The 19,369-nt window shown below is 60.3% G+C and overlaps 2 protein-coding genes across 2 annotated transcripts; both read right to left on the reverse strand.

Annotated features, from left to right (window-relative positions):
- TPGS1 (tubulin polyglutamylase complex subunit 1) lies at positions 1 to 6,882 on the reverse strand. Its single transcript, XM_040629817.1, has 2 exons — positions 6,507 to 6,882; positions 1 to 822 (listed from the first exon to the last, which is right to left on the reverse strand). The coding sequence occupies exons 1-2, from the start codon at positions 6,842 to 6,844 to the stop codon at positions 285 to 287; spliced, it is 876 nt and encodes a 291-aa protein (XP_040485751.1). The 5' UTR covers positions 6,845 to 6,882; the 3' UTR covers positions 1 to 284.
- Positions 6,883 to 8,206: 1,324 nt separating this feature from the next.
- MADCAM1 (mucosal vascular addressin cell adhesion molecule 1) lies at positions 8,207 to 11,461 on the reverse strand. Its single transcript, XM_040629816.1, has 5 exons — positions 11,401 to 11,461; positions 10,884 to 11,156; positions 10,166 to 10,489; positions 8,958 to 9,332; positions 8,207 to 8,337 (listed from the first exon to the last, which is right to left on the reverse strand). Exons 1-5 carry the CDS (start codon positions 11,459 to 11,461, stop codon positions 8,228 to 8,230), a joined length of 1,143 nt encoding a protein of 380 aa, XP_040485750.1. The 3' UTR covers positions 8,207 to 8,227.
- Between the last annotated feature and the right edge of the window lie 7,908 nt (positions 11,462 to 19,369).

Genomic DNA, 19,369 nt, shown 5'->3' on the forward strand with positions numbered 1-19,369 from the left:
TCAGCCTGGAGAACAGACTTTATTACTGCTGAGAAGGGCCTTTGCGGGGGTGTGGGGAGGGGGTGCCCACTCCCTGGGACCCTTGGCCTCCCCTCTGAAGGGGCTGGGGCATGATTCCAGGTTGGAAGGTGGGTGTGGGGAGGACTCCCTGCACCCCCCCTGCATGCAGGGTCCCTCCAGTCCCCGTCCTGGACCCGTGTTCTGCCCAGGAGCAGGTGGCTACGACCTTGCAGTACCTCGGGCTGTGTGTGTGGAGGAGGGGGCCGGTCAGGTGTGCGGGGGGCTCAGGCCACTGGCTTGACCTTGGCGATGAAGAGGGCAGCAGCCTTTTCCAGGAACTCCTCCCGGGTCATTGGGGAGCTGGGCCGCCGAGCCACCAGGGCACGGTCCATGGCCAGTGCCAGACTGTCGGGGCCCAGGCGCGAGCCAGCCTCCAGGAAGCGGGCAGGCACAGCAGCGGCGTCACTGGCCTGCAGGGCCCCCTCCAGGGTGTCCAGCACAGCCTGGCCCACACGTCGGTCAGCCACCGCCAGGGCAGGGTCCTCCAGCAGCTGGTAGAGGGCGCTGGCCCGTGCCACGAACTCCAGCAGCACAAAGCAGGTGAGCATGCCGGCGCGGAAGACGTCCAGCGGCACGGCCTCGTGGTCCCGGCACTGGATCTTGTGCAGAAGGGGCGCCACGACCTCCTCAGGGGCCTCCCCGTCCCGGCAGATGCGTTTGAGCAGCTCACTGTAGGTTCGCCCGTCCAGCCCGGGCTTCTTCTTGCGCCCACTGGCACTCAGGCACTCGTAGGCCACGCTGACGTTGTTGTTGAAGGCTGTCCTGTAGGAGGACGGGGGCGTTGGGCCAGCCAGACAGAGCCCAGCACAGCCCCTGGCCCCCTCACCCACCTGCCAGCCCCAACCTCCCGTCCCCTTCTGTCCTCCTCCAACACACCAGGCCTGGTGGGGCCCCAGGGCCTTTGTACAGGCTGTGTCCTTTGCCTGGAGTGCCCTTCCCCCAGGTCTCTCCATGGCTCCTCCAGCTCCTCTGAGTCTTTGCTCAAGTGTCACCTTTTCAGTGCCCTCCAGCCCCCCAACTCCTGCCTCCTCTACTTTTCTTCGTGGCAGTTACCACCATCTGACTTAGTGTAAGATGTCCTCAGGATGAGTTTCATGTCTTCCGGAATGTCAGCCCGGGAGCCCACGTCCGGGAGTCTACCTGTCAGTCACACACAGCCCCTAGTGCCCAGAACACTGCCTGGCACCCAGCAGGGGGTGTGTAACACCTGCTGAGTCTGCCGATGGGCATTGCCCCGTGGGGCTCTCCCACTGCCCCCCCAGCAATGCCGCTTACACTTACAGGGTGGTCACTCCTGACATTTAATGTGCATTCACTTATTTCACACTCCCACAGCCCCACTGGCCGGGAGTCAGCAAACTACACCCATGGGTCGTATCTGGCTCACCGCCTAGTTTGTAAATAAAGTTTTATTGGCACATGGCCTCATCCATCCATTGACTTGCCGCCAGTGGTTGCTTTCTTGCTGCAAAGGCAGAGCTGAATGGTTGTAACAGGGATTGACCCACAAAACTGAAAATACGACCTGTTCTTGTGCGGGAAAGTCTGCCGACCCTGCTGTCTGCTAGGAGGCGGGCACGATTCTTTGCCCCACGAGGAGCCCGAGAGGCTCTACCACATGGCCTGTCTGTGCTGCGAGCTTCATGAGCAGATTCAGGGAGCATGGCGGTGAAGCGTGGGCTGCAGGGCGAGCCTGGGTGGCTGGCTAACCCCCGTCTCACTCCCTCACTGGACTGGCAGCCTAGTGCTAGTGCGTAGCTGGCGGCCCTTTAGCATTTCCACCATGACCATTAGGCAGCGAGGCTCAGTGGGGGCTCACAGTCGGGCCAAGGGTCCCAGAGAGGAGGGGGCAAGCCAACCCTTCCTGGGAGCTTGGCCCCACGGTGAGGGAAGAAACACATTGTGGCTCCAATCACCTGTGTGACCCGGGCACACTGTCTCACCTTTCTGTGGGCCAGCACGCTGCAGGTGCCCAGTACCCGCTGGCCATCGCTGCTGCCCAGCGCGGGGCTCATGGGTGCACGTGCTGACCCAGTGAGCTCTGTGGATCGGAGAAGGAAACCGCGGCCCAGACGTACAGGAACAGTAACCTGGGGGGGGGGTCTCCCTCCCAGCTGGGACTCAAGTCTTGGTCTGTCCGGCTATAAAACCCTTTTTATTCTCATGCGTTGGGCCCCCACGATGTGCTGGGACTTGTGGTCAGTGAGACCACCACAGTGAAGCGCTCTCGCTCCGTAAGCACTCACTCCTGTTACCCCCACCGCCACCCACGTTAGCTGGCTGATGCCTCAAACCAAGGAGGGTGGGAGGTCTGCTGTGGACAAATGTGGTGGCCACCAATGCCTCTCTCAGCTACCCACCCCTGCGTAACAATCACCCCAAACCCAGCAGCTGAAAATGGTGCAGACCTTTAGAGTATCACAGGCTCTGTGGGTCAGAACTCGGTGGTGGCTCAGGGTCTGCCCATCTACTAAAGGCTCACATGCCTGGGCCTCAGTCCCCCAGCCCGTGGCATCTCCAGAGCCCTCCCCACATGATGGCCGTGCCCCAGCATGGGAGACAGAGGCCGCTGCCCGCCACGCTGCCATGACCGATGGGGGTGCAGGCCGGCCCCGTGTGTTGTGGGAGGTGAGGACTGGGAGGCCTCCTCAAGGCTGGCCACCCCTCTGAAGTGAAGATGAGCCACAGGACTTGGTTCCACCAAGAGATGGGCGTGGAAGCCACATGTGGTCCACTTCCGAGGCAAGTTTTGAGAGCTGCAGCAAGTCCCCGAGGTCCACTCCCCATTGCCATGCTTGGGTAAACTCCCAGCCCCTTGTGGCCTCTGCCTCCCGCTGTGGGAAGCAGCCCTTTGTGTCAGGGCCGCGGAAGTCTCGGAGCTGTTTGTTACTGCCACATAACGCGGCATGTCCTGACTGGTGCGAACACGACCCACGATGCCTCTTCTCCAGCAACCTGGTCAGCCCGCCAGGTGAGCGAATTCCCTCCTCCCTAGAGGCTGGAGCCTGGAGGGCAGGACCCTGGTGCTGTTTGGTTCCCGTGTTCACTGGCGCTCTGTCCCTGGCTCCCATCCGGACCTGCACTTGGGTGCTGGTCACTGGAGAGTGAGGGTCCCAATCCTTGCCTCTCAGGGTTCTCAGGAGGACGGAAGGATGGAAGTCACGCCAAGTACTTAAAACAGGGCCTGGCACATGGGAGGGGTCCCTCCTGCACTCAGCGTTAGCTGTGACCCGGGTGGGACTCAGCGGGCTGCCCACATGCCATTTGTCTCACAGTCCTGGCCTCATGGGACAGGAAGACATGGAGAGGGGTCATCACAGCCCTGAGAGATCGGGGCTGATGGGCAAGACGCTGAGGAAGGTGATACCTGACCCCTAGGCCGCTGGCCACGTGTCTGCAGCTACCTGGGGACTCCCAGGCAGCTCCCGGCGGCCACCACGGGGCACCCACGCTGTCTGCTGGGTGGTTGGGCTCTGGGACTTGGCTTCCCCGTTTGTGACGCAGGGACTGGGCTCGCACCGAGGGCTCCACCGTACCAGCTCCGACCCAGAGCACTAGCGTTGGGCATTTGCTTAAGTAATACCTACGTGAATGTGTATAGAATATTTCCAGAACGAGACATGGAAACTTTTCACTTTAGACCAGGGGTTCTCCGTGGGGTTATTCTGTCCCTGGGTGACTCTTGGTGAGATCTGGGGACACTTTTGGGTGTCATCACTGGGTGGGTGGAGGCCAGGGAGGCTGCTCGGCACCCTGCAGTGCCCGGGATGGCCTGAGCCAGAGAGCGCGCTGAGGAGGGGCACTCTGGCTGTTACTACTAGCAATGTGGTGGCTCAGAGGCCTTGGGGGTGGGGGGCCACGCTGTCCAAACTGGACTCTGGCTCTGCCCTTAGTGGCCATGCAGCCCTCAGCAAGTCTCATAAACATGGTTTTTATGCCCTCGGGGCCTTGAGGCTGGACCCCACGGCCACCATCTCCAGTCCCGGAGGCCAACACTTCTGATCCACATGACAGAGGAAAAGGGGATTTTGGATGACTTCTCCCCAAATCTTTCATGCTGATGAGGCCCTCAAGAACAGCTCCACGATGGCCCAGTCAGCCACTCAACGTCGGAGGGGGCACCTGCTTCCCACACTGGGACTTGCCAGGCCTGGCTTCTGCTTTTGGCCCGTCAGCCTGGGTTCAGGGCTCCTGACGGGGACCCTGTCTTCTGAGCTAGCCACTGGCTCCATGTCTGGGGACAGCAGGTGAGCCCAGGGGCTCAGGTATGTCTGCCACGAGCGCCCACCACTCCCCACGTTCACTCTACCCTCTGCGCCCCTGCAGCTCCGAAGTGCCTCCAGCCAACGGGTCCAACACCCCTGCAGTGCAGTGATCCGAGTCCCCCCAAGATGCATGTCAATCTGGAACCTATGAGGGTGACCTTATTTGGAAATAGGGTCTTTGCAGATGTAATTAGTTCAGGATCTGGGGATGAGATGAGGTAGCCCTAAATCCAAGAAGAGAAAGAAAAAGACACAGAGACACAGAGGAGGACACTGGAGCCATGCGGCCACATGCCAAGGGACACGTGGAGCCCCCAGGAGCTGGGAGAGCTGGAGAGCTGGGAGGGACCCTCCCCTGGAGTCTCCAGGGGGAGCGCAGCCCTGCGACACCTTGATCTCAGATTTCTCTCTCCTTTTTTTTTTAAGATTTTAAGTAATCTCTACACCCAACATAGGGCTTGAACTTACAACCCGGAGATCAAGAGTCACATGCTCTTCCAACTCAGTCAGCCGAGCACCCCAAATTTCTGTTATTTTAAGCCACCAAGTTCGTGGTAGTCAGCCGCAGGACATGAATACAGGTCTCCTGGCCCTAAATCCAACAGACACTTGGCAGCCCTCATCTATGGGCCATTGGACACGGGACTGCCGCCAGCCCACAGGGTGCCTCTGTGTGAATTAGGAAACAACTCTGCAAAAAGCCTTCACAGGCATATCCTCGTTTGGGACTGTCTATAGGTGAGTGGCTTGTGAGGACAACCGTACATGGCCCGGCCACTGACGACTTTTCCCCTTCGGAAGATGTCCCACGATGCCATTCTCTTCCAGTTCCCTCCTTCATGTCTGGTTGGCCTGATCATGCTTTTTCGTGGCTTCTCCAAGGCTGGGGCTCCTCAGGGTTGAGTCCTCAGCTCTTCTTGGTTCTCCTGAAGCCTTCACAACCCCTCCCAGCTGACAGCCTCCTGTCCCACTTGCAGACCCACCTGTCCACCCTTCAGCTGCAAGGTTCTCCCAGCCGCCCGACTTAAGAGTACCCAAGCAACCCTGGAAACTTGCCCCAAATCAGCAACCTCCCGTCTCAGTGGATGGCCCCATGGACGACCTAGGACCGTCTCTGCATACTTCCTTCCCACCCTTGCCCCTGCAAACCCAGCAGCTCGACTTTCAGAGCACATGGATGTTCTGCTCAGATGCCCACCCTCCACACCCCTTCCTATACCTGGGATCCCTCCCCAGCTTCCCAGTGCTGTCCTGTGGCTCTCTTGGGAGGGCTGCCCAAAGGTGGGCAGGTGCTGGAAGCACAGGGGAGAATCCCCTGAGGATCACGCTGGAATGTTCTCTTTCTTGGTTTCCTCTCCCTTCCTGGGTTCTCCCAGGAGCACTCCCTTATAACATTATCCACACGTGAATGCCGGCTTCAGGTTCTGCTTCTAGGGACCCCTCCCCACCAGCCAAGACCCAGCCCACCCACATCCAGTCACGACCTCACCTGGTTGATGTTGCATGTCAAAAAGGTGTTCAATCCATCTGATGTGGACCATTCATTCAATACATATTCCTCAACCACTTTCCGTGGGCTCAGAACTGTTGGGGTGGGGGCACGAGTAGGGGGCAGGCGCCATCCCCACCCCTCAACCATGCTTCAGCCTTCCCGTGGCTGTGGGTCCCACACCAAAGCTCTACGGCCCCCAGGCCAGTGCACCTGCCCGCCTCTGCCTGCAGCCCCTTTCCCTGGGCGTGAAGCAGGCCTCTTTTTGGACACCCCTCCTGCCCGCTTGAAGTTGCCTCCGGGGGTACGGGCGTTCTCTATTTTCACGGCCGGGCCCTGTAAATATCCACTTTCTGGCTTAACGGATGGGGATGCAACGACGCTAGTAACAAGGCATTTAGAAAAAACCGAGTTTGGAAGGACCCGGCTCGGAGGTCTAGCTCGGTGACTTTGGGTCCTCTCTGGGCTCCGTGATTTTTAAAAGTGGGGTGGGCTGCAAGGGGAAAATCAGCACCTGCAGAAAGGCATCACTACAGACAGAGCCGGCCAGAACTGCAGGGGCCAGCGCCCCGCGGTCCGGGTCCACCCCGCGCCCGGAGGCGTGCGGACTACAGTGCCCAGCATGCCCGCGGGCAGCACGCTGGGGCTGCAGGTCCGCCGCTGCCCTGTCCCGCCCCAGCCCGGCCCCGCACCTCTGGGAGTGGTGAGCCAAGCGAAGGTGCCACAGCGCACGGCCCAGGCGCTGCTGCTGCAGCAGGAGCTGGCCCGGGGGCTCCCCGGCGCCGCCGTTTGTAGGCGAGCGCAGGCCCATGTTCTCGAAGTAGTGCGCCAGGAAGGCGATCGGCTCCTCAGGCCGCGCCTCCAGCACCTTCAGCAGGGCCGCGCGCAGCATCTCCGTCACGCCGACCTGCCGCAGGAAGTCCTCCTCACTCTCGGCCGTTGCTGCTGCTCGGGACACCGCCGGCCGGCTGCTGTCGGCGAAACTGGCCGCCGGAGCCACGGCCGGCCGACGCTTCTCCACTGCCGCCATCTTCGTTGAGGGCAGCGGGACCGGAAGCGCCGCCGGATTCCACAGTGCGCTGGCGCCTCGGGGGCGGCCATCTTGGTTAAGGGCAGAGGGCGCCCTGATCCCGCCGGAAGACCTGGCAAATAACTAGATCAAGCCCCTTAAATCCCCCCACCCCGCCACCCCCGGGTTCTAATTGGCGCTCTTCCTCCGGGTTCCTCTTTGCGTGTGCTGGTCAGCTTTCCGGGCTTAGGCCCGGAACCTAGACTTTGCCAGACTCCAAAATGGCACTCTAGGAAGGGCATGGTGTTTGGCCTGAAGCCGGATTGCCTGCCATCTTGGTAGTGGGCTAGTTCTTCATTAGCATGGTCTCCTAGCAACTAGGCTCCTCGGTTATATGGGAGGCCCGGCGGAGCATGCGCAGGGTTTGTTCCTGCGGCGGGACAGAGCGCCGACCCCGCCCCGCTGTCAGATTTTCCTCTGAGCCTTTGTGCTCTGTCTGCCTTTCAGCCTGGCGCAGTCTCCGTCGGAGTTTACGGCTCACCCCGGAGAGAGAGGTCTCCTTTCCCTCGCCATCCACGCGCCAGGCTGAGTTGGGGGTTCTGCTCTGTGCTCTCACGGCTCGCGGAATGAGTGGACCCCCCAAGGTCCCCAGTTCCCGGTCCCATGCTGTTACCCATCCTCACCACCAGAGGGGTCTTTCTCACACCACAGCCTCCGCAGCTCTGAACTCTTCCATAGCTCCCCTGTGCCCGCAGGTGGAATCCCCAGCATCTACCGCCTTTCGTCTGCCGATCTGATTCCCAGCTCATCCTCGCCTCTCCCCCACCCGACCGACTTAGCCCTCAAGCTAACCCCAAGAGAAAATTTCCTTTAACAAGCCGCTTCTGTGTCTTTTGCCCACACTGTCTGCCCCCCTTCCCCACTTCTTTTGAGGACTTGTATTTGTGTTCTCCCCGCCCCACGCAGAACCCACGCTCCCTGTTGCTCCCTTTCCCCCAGCCCTGGCCAAGTGTGTGTGTGTGTGGGGGGGGCTGTCCATCCTCATCTCTCAGGGGAGTCGCCCAGTGCAGAGGGTAGGTGGAGCTGTGTAGAAGATTCCAGCATCCTTGTAACACCACAGAAACCGCTGAGGTCAGACCAGATGCTCTTTATTCTCCAGCTGTGGACCACTGGGGGGGGGGTGTGGGTTCTCAGGGGTCCCATTGAGGGGAAACTCAGATGCTGGCCATCAGGGTAAGGGGCTTATGGTCAGCTCTCAACCATGTAAGTCCAGAACCCTGCAATTGTCCTCCGGTTGCAACTGCGTGGAAGGAAAAGCAGGCCATTTCAGGAGAGGCCCTGCCAGTCCCCCTCAGTCCAGTCCAGGTGGGGCTGGGGGCCCAGAGGAGCTGGTGGGCTTGGTCATCACTGGGCGGGCCTGCAGCGTTTCCACAGGCGATAGGTGAGGAATGCCAAGAAGAGCAGCCCCAGCACCAAGGTGCCGGTCCACAGGGCTGGGGGCGTTGTCTGGGAGCCTGGAGAAGGAAGCGTCAGGAGCCGGTTTGGCTCTTTGCAGGTTTGGGGGAGAAGTTCCACGGAATCTGCTAGGGGCTTCCACATTTACTGAGTTCCCTGAGATTTTACAGAGGACGTCATGGTTTAGAGTGTCTTTTGAAGTGCTCAAAGGACTCAAGCGGACCTTTTGAAAGGTACATTGGACCTTATGGTTGGAAGTGAGTTGGCCGCCCACCATGCCTGTGTTTGAAATATGGCTAGTCTGAATGCAACAGGCTCAGTGTAAATTACACACCACATCTTGAAGATTTAGTTTAAAAAAAAAAAGAAAAGAATGTAAAATGTCTCATTTATACTTCTGAATGTGGCTACTGGAAAATTTGAAATTACCTAAGTGGCTCTATTCTCTATCTTACAGGCTGTTGTGGGCTACAAAGGGTAGAGCTTACGGACTGCTGTGAAATCTAGTCCCTGAAATTTGCAGTCCTCGCAGGGCCAAGTAACTGCAATCTTCCACCGTTAGGGAAGCCCACTGGACAACGGGGGAGACTGAAGCTGGGCAGGCCCATTCCTTGTCTGAGGTCTTGACGACAGGCTTCCCTCCCTCTGAGGCTCCCCCAGACCCATCCCTAGAACTCACAGATTTCCGGGACCAGGTACAGGCTGGCCATCTGTCCCCCTGGCTCCAGGCGACACTGAAACCAGCCTTCAGGGCTGCAGCCGGCCCAAGGCACGCTCAGCCAAGCCTTGGCCCCAGCCTCCCACCTCTGGTAGGCTTCCAGACCCCCGGGGGCCTGGGTCCAGCCCACTGCCACACCAGGGCCACAGGCTGCCTCACACCATAGGTCCAGACCCCCTGCTGTTGGTGACTGGTGGATCTCAGGTTGGCAGGGCCTGGTGGAGCTGTTCATGGGTGGGGGTCCAGGACTCCTGGAGCTGCGGGTGGAGCTCAGCTCTGGGGTGGCCTCGGGAGAGGTCGTGACAGGGGGCTCCGGGGAGGTCAGGCTGTGAAGGACTGGAAAACAGGGTGATGGTTTTCTCTCCCACCCTAGGCTCCCTCTCCTGCCCATCTCTCCGTTTAGACCCCAGGGTTGGACGAGAACTGCTGAAGCCCCATCCTGGGCCACCTGGGCAAATCGAAGGGTATCCCAGTGGGCAGGAGCAGGGTCAGGGTCTGTCTTGGTCCCTTCCTCACTCTGAGTGAGCTTCTGAACGTCCGCGTCTCAGTTTCCTCAACTGTAAAGGGGGTGAGAGCCACCCATCCCGGGGGCTGCCATGGAGAGTGATCAGAGTGACCCTTTAGACAGGTCAGGAGAAGCCTCACTGGGAAGGTAAGTGAGGGAGCAATGGACAGAGCTGGGGGAAGAGCATTCCCAGTGGAGGGTGGAGCATATGTAAAGATCCTGGGGCAGGACCATGCCTGGCCCACTGGAGGAGCAGCTGGGAAGCTCATGTGGCTGGGAGAGAGAGGAGGTGAGGGCAGGTGGTTCAGGGCCCTGTGGGCATAGGAGGATTTGGGTTTTTACCCGGAGGAATGTAGGAACCCTGGAGGGCTGTGGGCAAACAGGACAGGATCTCAGGGGTTCGGCACAGGGTAGGTGCTCAGTTAACCTGTTGAACGGCTGAGTAACCTTGAGAGGAGTATCACGCTGGAGGCATTTAGGGGATTCCCCCCTGCCGTGGGTATTGTGATCCACTGGGATGGGACACGGCAGGTGAGGGGCAGAGCCAGGATTCCAGAAGAGCCCCTAGACACCACTCATCAAGGCTCATAGGAGCTGGGTGGGGGGACTTCAGCTGCTTCCTGGGGATGCTGAGTGCAGGCTGGCCAGAACCCTGAAGACTCACCTGGAATGGCCCGGTGGCGGCTCAGCTTCAGGCCGGGAAGTTTCATGGTTGCCTCGCACTGGAGGGTGAGCGGGGTGTGGGTCTCCAGCGGGGGCAGCTGCCAGCGCTCTGTTACTCGAAACAGCAGGTCCTCACCCTGCTGGGGCTCCTCCTCCACATCCCAGCCCAGGGCCTGCACCCCCTCCAGCTCCTGGTCCCCCAGGAGCAGGGACAAGGAGAGGGCCTCGGGGCTGGCAGGTGTGACATTATGGGCAGTGCAGGCCACCTCTCGGTCCTGCTGGGTCACCAGGGCTACTGGGGAGACAGTCAGCTGGTCTGGGAATGCTGTGGACAGAGGGTGTGAGCAGGGTGGGCCAAGCCCACAGGGTCAGTATTGGGCCCTGAGGAGGGTGCTTGGGGGTGGGGCCAAGGGGTGAGCAGGGACTGCTGGTGCCTCGGGTCAGGAGAAGACCCAGCGGCCACAGCTTGTGTGTCTAGAATGTCAAGTACTGGAGAGGGGTCCAGAGCAAAAAGAGTGGAGGTCAGGTAGGGGGAGAGGGATGGTGAAAGGAGGGAATGGATTGCAGAGGGACTCAGGGGGCGCTGCCGCAGCCTTTGAGCTGAGGGCAGGGTGGGCAATCTGGGAAGGCTCCCAGAAAAGGTGGTCTTGGTAGGGAGGTAAGGCAGGGCTGCTGGGTGGCCGGACGGGCACAGGCGGCAGGGAGGGGTGGGAGCTCACCAAACACCAGGAGCTGCACGGTCCGCTGGAAGGTGTGGGTCCCGCAGGAGCCCACGCACACGCGGGTGCCCGCCGCGGACAGGGAGGCGTTGTGCACGGAGAGGACGCTGCTGCCTGCGTCCGACCGCACGGCGCCCAGGCTGGTGTCCAGGCCCCGCCACTGCACCGAGGGGGTCCTGTGGCCGGCGCAGGCCAGCCGGCAGGTGAGCTGCTGCGACCCACCCAAGGACACTGCCACCACGGGGTCTGGGGGCTCCACCTCCAAGGATCCACCTGCGGGCGGACGGCGCTCTCAGCCCCGCCCCCAGACGCGGGCCCCCGCCTCAGACCCCAGCTTCAGACCCCCAGCCTGAGCTCCCCCACTGCCCTCCCGCCGGCCTCCTCCAAGACCCCCGCCCGCAGGGTCCTCCACACCTTCCCCGAGCCTCCGCGCCGCTCCGCTGCGAGCCCGCCTTCTGTGCCAGCCCTCCCCTCTCTTCTAAACGCACTGTCCTAACGGAGCCCTTACCTTGCTCACCCTGACCTCGCTGGAGGAGCCCCAGGAAGACGGGAAACAGGAGGGCGAGACCCTGCTCCATGCTCGCTCCCGGCTCTGTCCTTCCCCCGCCGGGGACGTGCCTTAAATAGTGGTGCCCCCCCTCCTTCCCGCCGCCCGGTCCTCCAGCTGCTCCCCGGGGCTTTCCCGGGGGGGTTTCCCGCCCTGACCCCTGACCCCCGACCCTGGAGGCGACAGAGAGGTAGGGGCTGGGGCCGGGGTTGGCTGGGACCCCGCAGCCAAGGTCGGAACAGACGGGGCGGGAAGGTCTGAACGGACTCCACTCTGGGAGATGGGAAGATTGGAAGGTGGAGGCGGAGGGGGGGTGGCGGTCCCAGTCAACCGAAGGGAAATCGGAACCAGGCCCGGGTTGGCGCCACCTCTGGCTGCCCCGACGGCCGTACAACCTCAGCCTCCACCGCCTTGAGCGCGGCGACAGAGAGCAGCCTTCCTTCCGATCCGAAGTGCGGAGCTGGGGCGGGGCACGTTCTCCTGGGGTGCGGCCTCCTGCGGGTGAGGGTCCTCTGGGGTGGGGGTCACCTGGGGATGAGGGCTTCTGGGGGAGAGGGTCCTCTGGGGTGTGGGGGGGTCACCTGGGGATGGGGGGCTTCTGGGGGTGAGGGTCCTCTGGGGTGGGGGTCTCCTGGGGTGGGGCCTCCTGCGGGTGAGGGTCCTCTGGGGTGGAGGGCTCCTGGAAAAGAGGTCCTTCAGGGGTGAAGATCTTGTGGGGGTGGTGGGGGTCTTCTTAGACCTTCTCTAAGATGTGAGGGTCTCCTGGGGGTGATGGAGCTGAGACACTTCACCACCTACCCTCTGAGTTTGTCTCTCCTCAGTACTACAGCTAGGGCTGTTGGGGCCCTGGGAACCCAGGGTAGGGGGCTGCCTCCCTGCTCTGTTCCACACAGGGATTGAGGTCCACAGGGGAAGCCTGGGAAGGGGCTCTGGCTGGGCTGCCCACTCACGGCTGTCGTCAGTGAGTCCTGAGGAATCCATCCGCCTTTGTGTCCTTGCCCCTCAGCCTGGCCTCATTTCTGTGTCCTTTGTGGCCATGTTACCACCCAGCACCGAGAGTGGTTTTGTGAGCATGCTGATACCTCAAGGCTGCCTGTGGCACGAAAGAGAGAAGCCTCACCTTGGCTGGAGCCTTGCAGGGTCAGGAAGCCTCAGGGCCTCCGCACGGCTATTCCCTCAGGCGCTCAGACTCTGCCCCGAAGAGCTTCACTCCCCTCCCCTCCTCTCCCCTCCTCCAATTATACTTTCTCCCACTGCATTTCCCTTGTAGCCCTTAAAGAAGTCATGTAGCTAAAACCACATTTCCCATTTACTGGAGGTGGTCTGGAGGTGGTCTGCAGGTGGTCTGCGGTGCCCCCTACCCCATGACCCCAGACCCCAGGCACAGCAGGCATGCAGGAAGAAAAGAATGGAGGGGTCCTGGTTTGCTTCAGGTTGACCTCAGGGTGTGGCTTGTGCCTCAGTTTCCCTGGCTTGGGGAAAAAAAGAAAGGGCGGCCAGGCAATGAAGTATCGAACCCCTCTAGCTCTGCGCCTGGGTCTCCCCAGTGTCGTAATTGCCAGAGGCAGAAACCAAGGTGCAAGAGGAGGGACTGGGAGCAGGGGGGGAAACTGAGAACTTGGTGAGGCTAGGGTCCATATGCGTGAACTCAGAGTCCTGTTTTCCTTGGTCCCATCCCCCCTCTAGCCTTGTGCCGGGAAAGGCAGCACAGGAAGGTGGACTCTAAGGTGAGGCCCTCCCCAGGCCGGAGGTGTGGGCCTTTCTCGGGAAGCTGGGCTCTTAACCCGGGCAGGGGGCAGTGGGCCTGGTGAATGGGCCTCTTCCCAGCCCCTGACCCTGCTTCCTGCCTCCCTCCCAGCCAAGGCCCCTTGAAGGGCGGGACCAGCTCTCTGGGCCCTGCCTCCAGATCCATCACCCGTCCTCCATGGTGCTCATTCCAGGCTCCAAATGCGCTACCCGTGTGGATGACAGACCTTCACACTCAAAGGCACACAGGCTCTAAGAGAACACGGAGGAGGACCTGGGGATATGGGTACCCAGAGGAAAGGGCAAGTGGGCCGACCAGACCAAGAGGGTTCTTGGCAGAGGTAAGGAAGAGCCAGAACCTAGGGTGGGAGGGGGAACAGAGCAACAGAGGGAGGGAGGATGGCACAAGAGGAAGGGGGCAGGGGCCTGGAGAGAGGGTCTAGGTGGATGCTGGGGAGAGGGGCCCAAGACTAGCAGGGACTGAACCACATGTCCTGCCTGCATCTGGGACATCTGGTCTTGTCCTTGGGAGACTGAGCCCAGGGCGTCAGTGGCCTCTGGCCTCCATGGGGACGGAGGTCATCCCTCTACCTCCCCCTGACCCCGCAACCTGAGCTTCCTGCAGCACATGCCTGCAGATCCCCTCCCCTTCCTGGCATTGTCCCCACCCAGGAGGAAGTCCTCAGTGGCCTGAGGCAGAAAACTTCCTTCCCATGGAGGGTCCCAGCCCCCCAAGACCTGTCATCCTGGCCTCAACCTTCCCACGACAGCAGCAGTGCTCTGAAGAGGACCTGGCCTCCTCAGAGGGTATCCAGGAGGGGCCAGCTTGCCCCAGCCCCCCAGAGATGCCCATTCCCTCCAGGGACACCTTTCTCACCCGGGCTGGGCCAGCTCCACTCATTGGTACCACTGGTCAGTTGGGGGCTCACAGCTCTTTCTTTGGGGATGGGCTGGAGCCTTGAGGGCAGGGTCTTTCATGCTGGAGGACCCCCTACCTAGGTGGTCGCTCCCTGCTTCTGTGGGTCTCAGGGATGGGGGAGGGAGAAAGGAAACAGCGGCTGTGAACAATTATTTATTTTGTGAATGATCCTTTAATAAATACCCACAGAAGGCTCTAGAAGGCTGAAGAAATTGCCCTGAAGTTGCCTGGCTAAGCTAGACCAAGGGGGAATGGTGGGAGGGATGACACCCAGGGCACCAAGGTTGGGGGCCAGAGCCCTAATACTGAATGCCCATGAAGACAGCTTCTCTCTGGGTGGCTCAGTTGGTTAAGCATCTGCCTTCGGCTCAGGTCTTGATCCCAGGGTCCTGGGATCGAGCCCCAGGTTGGGCTCCTTTCTCAGCGTGGAGTCTCCTTCTTCCTCTGCGCCCCCCTCCCATCCCTTGCCCTGTGCTTGGATGCCCTGTTTCTCTCCCAAATAAATAAGTGACATCTTACCAAAAACAAAGAGAGAGAGAGAGAGAGACAACTTCTCTTTCTCTGGGAAGCTGAGCCCCACACTGGTGGTGGCCAGGGGGTCAGAGCCTGGGGTCAGCACACTGCCTGACTCCTGAGGCCTGTCTGAGGACCTGAGATTTAAGTTGTCATGAACATCACGGAGGCGGAGGCTTTGGGCTGTGGCGTCTGGGTTCAGACAGACTGGATGGAGGCCCTTGGGGGTGACGTGGGGTCAGGGCTGCCTTCAAAGGCCCCATAGCTGAACCCAGCATCCCTGGAGACCAGGGGTGGAGGGCTCAGGCTGGGGTAGCCCTGAGCGAGCTGAGCAGGCAAGGGTGGGGGCCTCGAGGACCCTTAGGCCCCTCACATGCCCCAAGGAGCAGGAAGGCACATCTTGGTGAGAGCTGATTTTGGGGTGCTGGCTGTACCATCCTGAGGCTGGGGCACCCAGAAGTGTAACCCCTGACCTCAGGTCCTGTTGCTAACTTAGGCTATGCTGTCCTCCAGCAGCGGCTCCTTGCTGAGGGGGCCCCAACCCGAAGGGCTGTGGGACAGTTTGGGGACCCTCACCAAGCTTCTTGAGGGGCCCCGGGCTGCAGGGCCAGGTGATTGTGCTAGGGGGTGAAAAGTGTGACCAGGAACTGGAGGAGAATGGCACAGGTGCCAAAGAGGAAGCGTGGCCCAGGATGATGGTCCAGTGAGGAGATAGTGAGCATGGGAGGCCACTGTTGGTGTCCCTGTCCCTGGGGGCAGGCAGGGGGACAGCTGGGTGGGGATGGGACCTTATCTGAAGGGTTTGCATGCTGGTCCTGACAGGATGTCCAGGGCCCCAGGCCGCCGTTTTGCTCAGTTCCACGTGGAACAGGTAGAAGATGAAGCTGTAGAGGGCCCTTGTACAGGCAGAGAAGGCTGGTGATCGTGTTCCGCCCTGCACCTGGGGATGGGGCTGCAGGCAGTCACCACCCCCGACACACCTGGAGATGGGGCTGCAGGCGGTCACCCCCCCCGGACACACCCGGGGATGGGGCTGCAGGCGGTCACCCCCCCCGACACACCCGGGGATGGGGCTGCAGGTGGTCACCACCCCCCTACACACCTGGGGATGGGGCTGCAGGGGGTCACCAGCCCAGACACATCTGGGGATGGGGCTGCAGGTGGTCACCCCCCTCAAGACACCTCTAGGGCAGAGGGCAGAACATGCCCAAGCTGATCCTAGGAGGTGTGGGCAGACCACGGTGGAGCTCGGGAGTCAGGTCATCATCTCCCAGTCTAACCAGAGACTGATATTATCATGCATCATCCACCCTGTCTGTCCGTCCATCCATCATTCACCCACCTGTCTGTCTGTCCATCTTTCCACTTATTGACCATCCGTCCACCTACCTCTCCATTCATTCATTGTCCATGGTCTGGGCATCTACCTGTCCACATGTCCATGCATCGCCCATCCTCCCACCCAGCCACTCCTCTGTCCTTCCCCGACGGAGCACCCTCACCATTCCGCCACCCCATGATGACCAGGCCCTGCAGCCGTCATGGAGTGTGGGCCAGCGGTATCTGAGGTGGTAGTCCCTGCTATGCCCCCACAAAAATGCAGAATCTTTGGTGTTTCTATGAGGAGGTAGGCCATCTTCCAATGCAGATGTGTGGGGATACATTCAAATAGTTAGGGTTAGGGTTTGCCGACGGGTCACCAGGTCCAGGCTGAGTCCGCTATGCAGTGTCCAACCATGCGCCAGGACAGCTGGGCTGGAGAAGTGACAGCACTGGGTCACACGACAAACTGAGGCCAGGGCAGAGCAGCCAGCCATGTGCGCCTGTTGACCACCTGAAATGTCAATTTTTTTTTAAAGATTTTATTTATTTACGTGACAGAGAGACAGCCAGCGAGAGAGGGAACACAGCGGGGGAGTGGGAGAGGAAGAAGCAGGCTCCCAGCGAAGGACTCGATCCCATAACACCAGGATCACACCCTGAGCCAAAGGCAGACGCTTAACGACTGTGCTACCCGGGCACCCCCCCTTTTTTGTTTTTAAAGATTTTATTGAAATGTCATTTTAAATTAACATTTCAACTGAAAAGCAGATATTTGACTCATTTACTAGAAAACCTTCAAGTGTGTTTGTAACAACTTGGGTTTGTGAATCTACTTTTATTTTATTTTTTATTTATTTTTAAAGATTTTGTTTATTTATCTGAGAGAGAGAGTGTGAGCACGAGAGCTTGGGGTGCGGTGGGGGGGGCGGGAGTGAGGGAGGGGGAAAGAATCTCAAGCAAACTCCTTGCCAAGTTCCGAGCCCGATGTGGGGCCTGATCCCAGGATCCCAAGATCATGACCTGAGCTGAAGACAAGAGTCGGACGCTTAATTGACTGAGCCACACAGGTGTGTCTTGAATCTACTTTTTCAATTGCAATTTTATTAAATCTTAAATACAGATGAAATATTTCCAGTAGAAATTAAGTGTAAAATACAGACTAGATTTTGAGGATTTAGTATGAAGAATGTCACACATCCCAATAGTTACTAAATATTGGTTACATATTGAAACAACTGCATTTTGGATACACTAAAATATGTTTTATTTTAAGTTTTACAAAATTCATTTTATTTATGCCACTTTTTAAAGATTTAAATTTTTTTTTATTTTAAAAAGATTTTATTTACATATTTGATAGAGAGAGAGACCACAAGCAGGGGGAGCAGCAGAGGGAGAGGGAGAAGCAGGCTCCCCACCAAGTAGGGAGCCCGATGTGGGACTCAATCCCAGGACCCTGGGATCATGACCTGAGCCGAAGGCAGACGCTTCACCCACTGAGCCACCCAGGCATCCGGATTTCATTTAAGTAATCTCTCCACCAGCATGGGGCTCGAACTCACAACCCCAAGAACCACAGTCACACTCTCCACTCTCTGAGCCTGCCCGGAGCCCCTATTTATGCCACCCCCCCCGTTTTTCAACGTGGTTTCTGGGGAATTTTAGCGAGGCTTTAATTTAGGGAAGCTTTGACTTCGGGCTGGGTTTGCTGCCTGTCCTGAGCACAGGATGAAAATGTACTTTCCTGAGGTGGGGAGCTCCCCTCTCCTCCACCTAGTCCCAGGCTGAGATATGGGAACCCCTGGTGTTTTAATGGTTAGGACAGTGGTTCTCACCCCGGCCATCCTGGCCTTAGGAGACACTGGGTGATGTCTGGGGGACACACGTGGTTGTCAGAGCTGGGGTGCTCCTGGCCGGGACTGGATGGGTGCCGCTGCTTCCCCCCCCCCCCCCCATTGCCCAGGGAACAATCAAGCCCCAATGCCAGCGGCGCTGGAAACTTCAGAGGTTGGGAAACGCTCGTGGGTAAGGCTGCCGGAAGAATGGGGGCTAGGCTGGAGGTCCAGTAGGCCTGACCGCGGAGGGAGGAGGCGCCGAGGCTGGGGGCACGGACCCCCTCAGGGAAGCTCTCTGTCCAAGGAGCTTCTTCCTGGAGCAGGGTCTGCAGCGGCTCTGAACGAGGTCCCCGGGGCGGCTCTGAAGCGTGTGTGTGTGTGTGTGTGTGTGTGTGTGTGTGTGTGTGTGTGTATGTGTGTGTGGGGGGGCGCTGAGGTTGCAGGGCTGATCCTGGGTGTCTGGGGCAGGGGCCTGGGTGGACCACGCTGCGTTTGGGGTTCTGGGGAGGGAATGGCGTCAGGGTTCAGCGTCCAAGGCTGAGGCTGGGAGTCCCAGCAGGTCCAGATGGGCTGTGGGTGCTCAGTATGGTTAGAGTTGGAGGTGGGGTCCCGAATCGGGCTGGTGCCGGGGGTCAGGGGCGGGCAGGGGCTCGGGCGCTCTCGGCGCCGCCGTCCTTGGTGACCATCTTCCTAGCTGCGATTCAGCCGCGTCTTCTCGCCTCTAGCGGGGCCCTGGCCCTGCAGCGCGCTCGCTATCCTGCAGCCCCGCGCGGGCTGGGGCCCCGGCTCAGGTCTGCTCCTCCCGCCGGGCTCTGCAGATCCTCGCGCGGCGGCCCACAAGTCCCGGCGGCCCCCGCGCTCGCCCCGCGCCGCTGGACTACAACTCCCGGCATGCCGCGGACCCGGGGCGGTGTTTCCCACAAGGCCGCGCGCGGCTCAGCACCTCCCGGGCCCGGAGCTGCGGACCCGCGGAGCCGCAGACCCGCAGGCGGAGGCCCACATCCTTGCGGATCCTGGCCCGGCAGCTCGCGAGGGGCCGGGAGCAGCTACGCGCCCCGGGCGCCTGCCGTCCGTGCGACTCTTACAGCCAATGACTAGGACGCCGTGCTGGCCCCCGACCCCCGGGGTGGGCACGGTCCGGAGAGGGGAGGCCCTGCGGCCGGATGTGTGGGTCGTGCGGCCCTGGGACCGGCCTCGGGGAGGCGGCGAGGTGGGCCGTGCGTGCCGGAGCCCAGAGAGCAGCCGGCGGGCAGGGAATCCGTGCGGAATGACTGGAGGCAGAGCCAGGTCTGCCCGTTACCCGCGACGGCGGGAGTTGCGAGGGGCCGGGGGCCTATTGCCCGGCGTCGGATCCGGCTGCGAGGCAGCTGGAGGGATGTATCTGAAGGCTGGAGGGTGTTTCTGGGGGTCTGGCGAAGTGGTGCTAGGGGCCAGGGTCACGCCGAGGGATGGTGCGTCACGGGGGCCCCATGTCAAAGTCCGAGAGCGGTTGCCAGGGATGAGGATCACTCGATTAACAAGTATTTATTGAGTGCCTACTGGATGCCAGGGTGACAGCAGAGAGCAAGATGGGCAGACCCCTGCCCCAATGAGCTTACATTCT

The sequence above is a fragment of the Ursus maritimus genome, unplaced genomic scaffold, assembly GCF_017311325.1.
Source record: "Ursus maritimus isolate PB19 unplaced genomic scaffold, ASM1731132v1 scaffold_14, whole genome shotgun sequence".
Taxonomy (NCBI): Eukaryota; Metazoa; Chordata; class Mammalia; order Carnivora; family Ursidae; genus Ursus; species Ursus maritimus.

Coding starts and splice junctions, on each gene's coding strand:
- TPGS1 (XM_040629817.1), bottom strand. CDS start 6,844: ATGGCGGCAGTGGAGAAGCGTCGGCCGGCCGTGGCTCCGGCGGCCAGT. Junction 823..6,506: donor TTGGCTCACCACTCCCAGAG/GTGCGGGGCCGG, acceptor GTCCTCCTACAG/GACAGCCTTCAACAACAACG.
- MADCAM1 (XM_040629816.1), bottom strand. CDS start 11,461: ATGGAGCAGGGTCTCGCCCTCCTGTTTCCCGTCTTCCTGGGGCTCCTC. Junction 9,333..10,165: donor CCGCCACCGGGCCATTCCAG/GTGAGTCTTCAG, acceptor CCTGTTTTCCAG/TCCTTCACAGCCTGACCTCC. Junction 8,338..8,957: donor GTACCTGGTCCCGGAAATCT/GTGAGTTCTAGG, acceptor TTCCTTCTCCAG/GCTCCCAGACAACGCCCCCA.